This window comes from Sander lucioperca, chromosome 12 (genome assembly GCF_008315115.2).
Source record: "Sander lucioperca isolate FBNREF2018 chromosome 12, SLUC_FBN_1.2, whole genome shotgun sequence".
NCBI lineage: Eukaryota > Metazoa > Chordata > Actinopteri > Perciformes > Percidae > Sander > Sander lucioperca.
The window spans coordinates 18,655,989-18,663,660 of record NC_050184.1 but is presented as its reverse complement, the minus strand read 5'-3'; the positions used below and the strand labels follow the sequence as shown (position 1 = coordinate 18,663,660).

Sequence of the window (7,672 nt, the reverse complement as noted above, 5' to 3'; positions counted from 1 at the left end):
CATAGTTCTAGTACTAGGCTGATACATAGTCACCATAGTTCTAGTACTAGGCTGATATACAGTCACCATAGTTCTAGTACTAGGCTGATACACAGTCACCATAGTTCTAGTACTAGGCTGATATACAGTCACCATAGTTCTAGTACTAGGCTGATATACAGTCACCATAGTTCTAGTACTAGGCTGATACACAGTCACCATAGTTCTAGTACTAGACTGAGGCACGTCTCCCCAACGTGACGTCATCACCGAATTGCGTTTTTTAACGCAATTCGGCCAGTTTTTACAGTTTTAGTCGTTTAGTGGGTTTTTTAACCCACTAAACGACTAAAACTGTAAAAACTGGCCTTTAACACTATTTGGTGACATTTTTAACAATGATATACATATGTTGAGTGCTTTATGTACCCATTAATCAACAGTGGTGGTTAACCTGCAACATGGGCTTTAAGATATTTAAATTAAGTACTTATTGTCACTGATCCAAAACCGCATATCGACGTCCGTGTACTACGCCTTGGCCACATTGTTATTTTTGTTGACATGTAGTGTGGGGATGTCGTGATGTTTTTAAATGTAACTTACGCTATGCATTACGAGGTGTTTACGTGGTCGGTTGTTAACCCCGACCACCCTTTTTCACACTTTTGCAAAGTCATCCTGTGGGCCTGAATGGACCCTTTGAGCGGACTGGTTCTGGCCCATGGGCCGCATGTTTGACACCCCTGCTTCTAATCTCTTAATGCAGAGCTGGGAATACTTTACTGATGTTAATATGGACATACTGTATGGGATCAATGTATTCTTTCAATGTGTTGGCTCCTTTTCTTCATCATGTGAAGACCAACCGCCCCTGAAGAGGAGGAAAAAGATAAAACTGTGTTTTAAACGTTTTAAAGAGACAGAAGATAGACAGTAGAAGAATCCAGACTCACCTGGTGACTCTACGCTGACATCAGCAGACCTGTGGTCACTGCAGGAACACAGACAAAAATCTCATTATTTACCTGGGCCTCATCTCTACTGCTAACGCTAAGCTAACTGTATCCGAAGCTAATTAAGCATTTAGTGTCATAATTAAGGAGAAAACTTAAAGGTTAAGCTCTTTTTTTTTTTCAACCTGGACATATTTTCCCATGTTTTTGGCTGTGTCTCAAAGCGCCTACTTCCACACTTCAAACACTTAGTTTTAAGTATATCGTGTAGATAACGCAAAAAGTCAGTGAACTGAAAGTACCAGGATGACCCCCTAAAAACGGTCAAAAAGTTCAGTGTGGAACGATGGACCCTACGCGCACTAAACGGGCGCCATCTGGACTACAAAGCGGAAAGGGGAGGGACCAGGGACGTCGACCGGCAGCTGATTGGACGAACGCGTCACGTGGGCCTGACTTCTCCCGGATTTCACAACCGAGCATAATGGTGGCTCGTTCAGAATACGATCTCGTATTTTACGAAAATAGTTCACCGAAACGTGTTTCTGAAAATTTTTTAAGCGAGAAATAGGCCGTGCAGTTGCTGAATCTGTCTGTTTTTTTGATCAACAAAGGTCAGTTTAAAAGATTTTCGTCAGATCTTGAGAGGTGGCGAGCCGAGCCGACCGCTCGTCATTTCCAGTAAGTGTTTTAACGTAAGTGTTCCTTTTTGGACAATACTAACCATCCAAAGTGGGCACTACGGCAGGAAGTGGTCAGTGACCATTAGTAGGGTACTGACGGAAGTATGCCGAATGAGACACAGCCTGTATGTCTAAGTAATGATAGGGACAAAGATCTTTGAAATTGGGGCAGTATTGAGCGAGAACGCTGTAACCAGCAGCCGCAAACTGGGCTGTAATGTTAGCCTCGTGAGACCATCCTGATCTGGCGAGCTCCAGTTTTCCACTCCCAGATCAGTCTGGCATCTTGAGATAGAGAAAACTTGGAGCCGTTCGCCAAACGACCGACCAATCACCGTTGGTTTTGAGGCGGGTTTAGGTGTGACGCAACGAGAAGCGACTGTTCAGTCTAAACAACGTGGCGGCTTCCACGGATGAGATGAGCGTAGCTATCGCGCAAGTTTTATCCGAATTAGACAGTATTGGAGGCTTTTCTCGGAGGAAAAGATGTTGTTGCTCTTCTTCAGAAGTGTACCGTGAAAACTTGGTGGGGATTGTGTTGATGAGGTTCATGTCACATACAAATGGTACGTTTAAAATGTTAACGTTAGCTACGTTACCTAACTTAATTGTATGTCAAACGATGGCATTAGAAGAACCGCAAGGTCCTTGAAGCCAAACTAGTGTAGCCAGCTACACTAACTTAGCTAGCTTCGTTGATCTGATTGGTTGATTTGGCCCGTCTATCACCAACATAGGTGGTGATAGACAGATGGTTTATCCAATTTTTCGCCCCTTCCCAAAATTTCTCCAACGGAAAGTTCCCAGATGGATATGCCGAGCAAATGCGAAGCGATCCATCTGGCGGAGTCAGGTTACTGCAACGTAACCCTACAGGACAAATGTTCAGCATCAGTCAGCGTCCATTAAAAGTTCTGTTGTTGCTGCTGACAGACTCAGATTATTATTCTAAGTGTCTGACAACATTATGAAAGGATCCCTACAGAGATAGACCTTTTAGTTAAAGAGTAAGATCCTTTTTGTTTAACAAGAAACAGCCCCGAAATCACCATCACCAAACACCACCAGACTCCATGTAAATAATCAGTACTTTTAGCGTGTATAGAGCCAGCATATTTCCACATGTAAACAGTGTTGGGAGTAACGTGTTACAAAAGTAACGCAATTACAGTAATGTATTCCTTTTTGCTGTAACGCAGTAATATAATGCATTACTAATTAAATTTCGGTAATATTATACTCGTTACAATCTCAGTAACGCGAGTTACAACGCATTTTAACGCAACATTTAGTGGTGCATTGTTTTTTTAAAGAATTCACCAACACCGCACATTTCTTCACAGGAAAAAAAAGCCGTATTATTTTCCTGTCGCTGTATTCGATGGTTGAGATGACTGCAGAGACAGATACATTTGCGAGATGGATATTATTTTCAGGAGTTATTACGCTGTGTTGAAGTGAGCTGTCCTGTTTCTGTTCCCGTGGTCAGAACCAGAACCAGAGACGGTACGGACAGCATGTATGTCCCAACAGGTGACGGTACGGACAGCATGTATGTCCCAACAGGTGACGGTACGTCAGCGGCTGACAGATATAAACATGTCAGGAATTAATGTTGAGGCTTGCTACACGTAAATATCATTGCATTTTATCAGCCGTGGAGAGTAACTTGTCTTTTACTGTGACCATTTACTGTTCAATGTGTTGCAGTTTTACAAACAAGAAAGTGAACAAATTGAGCCTGACGGACATGTTGCATCTCAGTAAGCTAGCAAGAGTAGCTACACAACAGACAACTTCCGTGTAGCTTACTTCAAAATAAAAGCACTTCCTGTGACGTTTCGCAGTAAAACTAAATTACTGTTAAATAAGGTTGTGTAGGCTACCTTTTCACAAATCAGCTGTAAATCAAGTACTGTAAATAATGTTAATAGTGAGTTTTAATCACACTATAATTGAACATTTCCTTTAGTGTTTTAACCTAAACAACATGAATTTCTTATTGAAGTGCTATAAACAAACATTTTACAACAATGTCGTACTTTTAATTGAGTATTTTCATTTTCTCCTACTTGCCTATTATACGTTTTACTTATCTATTTTTTATAGCTTTAGTTACTTTGCATATTTATATTGATTATACAAAATATGAATAATCTATGATGTATTAAAGTGGATAAAGACGAGACTTTATTGATCCGGTGGTGAAACTCACAAGCTAGCTGCCAAATCAAACTTCCCCTGTTATTTTGGTGAAAGTAACTCAAAAGTAACGCAAAAGTAGTGTAACGCATTACAATTCAGAGACAGTAATATTGTAATATAACTAATTACTCTCAAATGACAGTAACTAGTAATCTATAATGTATTACATTTTGGAAGTAACTTGCCCAACACTGCATGTAAATGGGTTTATTTCAACCAAACCAGAGTGGTGATTGTTGGAACAGTGGAAAGATGAACCAAGACGGCTTTTCATAGTTTTATTTTGTTTCTGTCCACTTTAAATAAAGTGTGTTTTACGATGATAAAAGCACTGATTATTTACATGGAGTCTGGTGGAGTTTGGTGATGGTGATTTCAGGGCTGTTTCTTGTTAAACTAAAAGGATCTTACTCTTTAACTTAAAGGTCTATCTCTGTAGGGATCCTTTCATAATGTTGTCAGACACTTAGAATAACAATCTGAGTCTGTCAGCAGCAACAACACAACTTATAGTGGAAGTTAACCCACCGCTAACGGACGCTGAACATTTGTCCTGTAGGGTTACATTACAGCTCGGTTCACAGCTGCCGGTAACAGCGTTCTCGCTCGATACTGGACCAGTTTTAAAGATTCTTGTTCACATTAGTCACCAATGCATGGGGAAAATGGGGTCCAGGTTGAAAAAAAAAAACCCAACATTACCCTTTAAGTGTCACACTTTAGGAGAAAACCTTTGTGCATTCTGCCCCTGGATGTTAAGCTAATTCTTAAGCTAAGTGGGCCCAGAAACTAACTCAACGCTACCTGGATGCCCCCTCACCTCCTCCCTCCCTCCCTCCCTCCCTCACCGTCCTTGGCGTCCGGTGGCAGCAGGGCATCCTGTCTGTTGGCGAGGACGAAGGCCAACGTGGCCAAGATGGCGGCGTCCAGAATGCCCAGGATGGCCAGGATGTAGGCCCAGTGGACCGAACAGTTACCTGGAGAGAAACTGCCCACCTGGAGACAAAACCAGGACCAGGAGGTCACCGAGCAGCTGATCATACACCATCTATCAAATCTTTGACTGTATTATTGTATTATTATATTACAATTATTATTATTATTGTCTCATAAAGTCTTTTCACTAAGGGTCCTATTTTAACAATCTCAGCGCCTGGTGCAGGTGTGTTTAGGGCGTGTCCAAATCCACTTTTGCTAGTTTGACGGCGGAAAAAAGGGTCCGTGTGCCGGGTGCATGGTTCTAAAGGGTTGTACTTAGTGTCTTCATTAATCAGAGGTGTGTTTTAGGCGTAACATGCAATCAACCAATCAGAGATCATCTCCCATTCCCTTTAAAAGCCAGGCGCGTTTGGACCTTGGAACATTGCTGTTATGATGGAGGATTTGCTGAGCAGGATCTGCTCGTGTGAGTGAATTGAAAGTGCACGAGCAGGTCATATCATAATAATATTCCACATTTTAATATTTTTATTTTTAATCTTCTGCATGTTTGATTGCTGCTGCGCGTCCCTGCGTGTGTGTATTTTTATATTGATAAATAATAATTTATAAAACTCACAGAGTTTCCACACAGAGCTCTCATCTCTGGACTCTCCCACGAGTCTGGAAACAGAAGACAAGCCAACGCCAGACAGAAACCTGAGAGACAGACACACAGAGAGAGAGAGAGAGAGAGACAGGGAGACAGACAGACAGACAGAGAGACAGGGAGACAGACAGACAGAGAGACAGACAGACAGACAGACAGAGAGACAGACAGACAGACAGACAGACAGGGAGACAGACAGACAGACAGACAGAGAGACAGGCAGACAGGGAGACAGACAGACCGAGAGACAGACAGACAGACAGACAGGGAGACAGACAGACAGACAAAGAGACAGACAGACAGAGAGACAGACAGACAGACAGACAGATAGATAAAGAGACAGACAGACAGAGAGACAGACAGACAGACAGAAAAAGAGAGAGAGAGAGAGAGACAGACAGATAGACAGAGAGAGAGAGAGAGAGACAGACAGACAGACAGGAAGACAGACAGACAGAAAGAGAGATACAGACAGACAGACAGACAGGAAAAGAGAGACAGACAGACAGACAGATAGATAGACAGACAGAGAGAGACAGACAGATAGAAAGACAGACAGGAAGACAGAGAGACAGACAGAAAGAGAGAGAGAGAGAGAGAGGGAGAGAGAGAGACAAACAAACAGACAGACAGAAAGAGAGAGAGACAGAGAGACAGACAGACAAACAAAATTTGCATGTCAAAGTTCATAAAAGTCTACATGAAGAATTTGTTCCAATTGACTTTGTCCCTTTACCACAGAGACCAGTGGAACCGGTGGAACCGGTGGAACCGGTGGAACCAGGGACTGACCTGCAGTGAGCTGCAGCCAGGCGCAGATCTTGTAGACGGTGGCGGCGCTGCAGAACCTGAAGAGACAGAGACAGAGGACGCTGGTCCACACCGCCCACAGAGACACTCCCACCAGCACCGCCACCGACTGGAAGGACGGCAGAGGGGACAGACTGGACAGACCGCCGCGACAGTCCGGGACCGGCCAGTCAGACTCCACACACACCTGACAACACACAGAGACACACACACACACAGACACACACACACACAGGGACACACAGAGACAAAGGGACACACAGACACAACAAAACTATTATCAACACATTTGAAAATCACGTTGACATGAACTAAATGTGATTTCAGTTGAACTTGATCCATAGACTCCACAGCGCTGTGGATCAAGGTCTGGCTCATGGATGTATTACAGTTTTTTAACAATCACTTTGCTACTAATTTCAGAACCTTGATGTCATTTTTCAAAACTCTAGACACAAAAGTCCAAACGGTCATCACTTGTAACACAGACTATCCGCTGTTCAAAACACATACCTGCAAACTCAGAAGGGCTGAAAAAAGGGACATATTAAGTGGCACCGAAATAAGGCACCAAAATCTGCGTTGCTATACAGTCCGGTAGTTAATGGTCGTTAAGGCACCGGGTCTTAGCCCCCCCCCCCCCCCCAAATAAAAACTCTTCGGATTTACACGATTCACGTGGATGACATTTTCCCATTCAAAACGGTGATTTTCGCCGAAAAGCGACAGTTTGCAGGTATGAAAACATTGCATTGTGCATTCATACCTTTAAATAAATATTGCACTTGCACAATCATTGGTTAAAAAAAATAATTGATTGTGAAATACCGTTGAAACGTTACTTTAGATCACCAACACACAAGCTACCCAGTTTCACTGGGTCATCGTTCGTACAATCATTAAATATTATAGTACAAAATAGGTGATACATTATGGCACTACGTGTAAATACATCCCTGTAAAAGTACTGCAGTAGTAGAGAGAATACTACAGGCCAGTGTGGTACGAGTATATATATAGGCCTATATATATACACAGTACTTTACATATAAAGTATATATATAAATTCTATATCTCAATCATCAGTAACGAGTTGGCAGAATTGCACAAGCAATTCCAAGGGCCTGCATGCATACAATGCAGTACTGTCAATACTGTAAATAGTCTGAAAAGGTAGTACATGGGACCATAGTAACAGTGTCTGATAAACAGTAGTACATCACAGTAAAGGTAGTACATGGGAGCATAGAAACAGTCTCTGGTAAACAGTAGTACATCACAGTAAAGAAGGATGATGAAATATTACATCCATAGATACTGTAATCTTATTGGTTCATGCTCCACGCTAATTGGTGACAATGAATCTTGTTATCTTGAAATTTTCATGATCTAAACGTGGAATATTGTTTGTCTGTTTCCATCAACTATGCATTAAGAGTAATGCAACAGTT

At 42.2% G+C, this 7,672-nt stretch overlaps 1 protein-coding gene across 1 annotated transcript in view; it reads right to left on the bottom strand.

Moving 5' to 3' along the window:
• Positions 1-419: 419 nt before the first annotated feature.
• The window catches only part of lhfpl4b (LHFPL tetraspan subfamily member 4b), a 13,404-nt gene continuing 6,151 nt past the window's right edge, over positions 420-7,672 (bottom strand). Inside the window, exons 3-7 of the mRNA XM_031293167.2 lie at positions 6,204-6,408; positions 5,382-5,461; positions 4,672-4,819; positions 936-973; positions 420-853 (exon numbers count right to left, since the gene is read on the bottom strand). Of these exons, the coding sequence (XP_031149027.1) occupies positions 945-973; positions 4,672-4,819; positions 5,382-5,461; positions 6,204-6,408 (462 nt within the window). The 3' untranslated portion in view covers positions 420-853; positions 936-944. The remainder of the gene's footprint in view (positions 854-935; positions 974-4,671; positions 4,820-5,381; positions 5,462-6,203; positions 6,409-7,672) is intronic.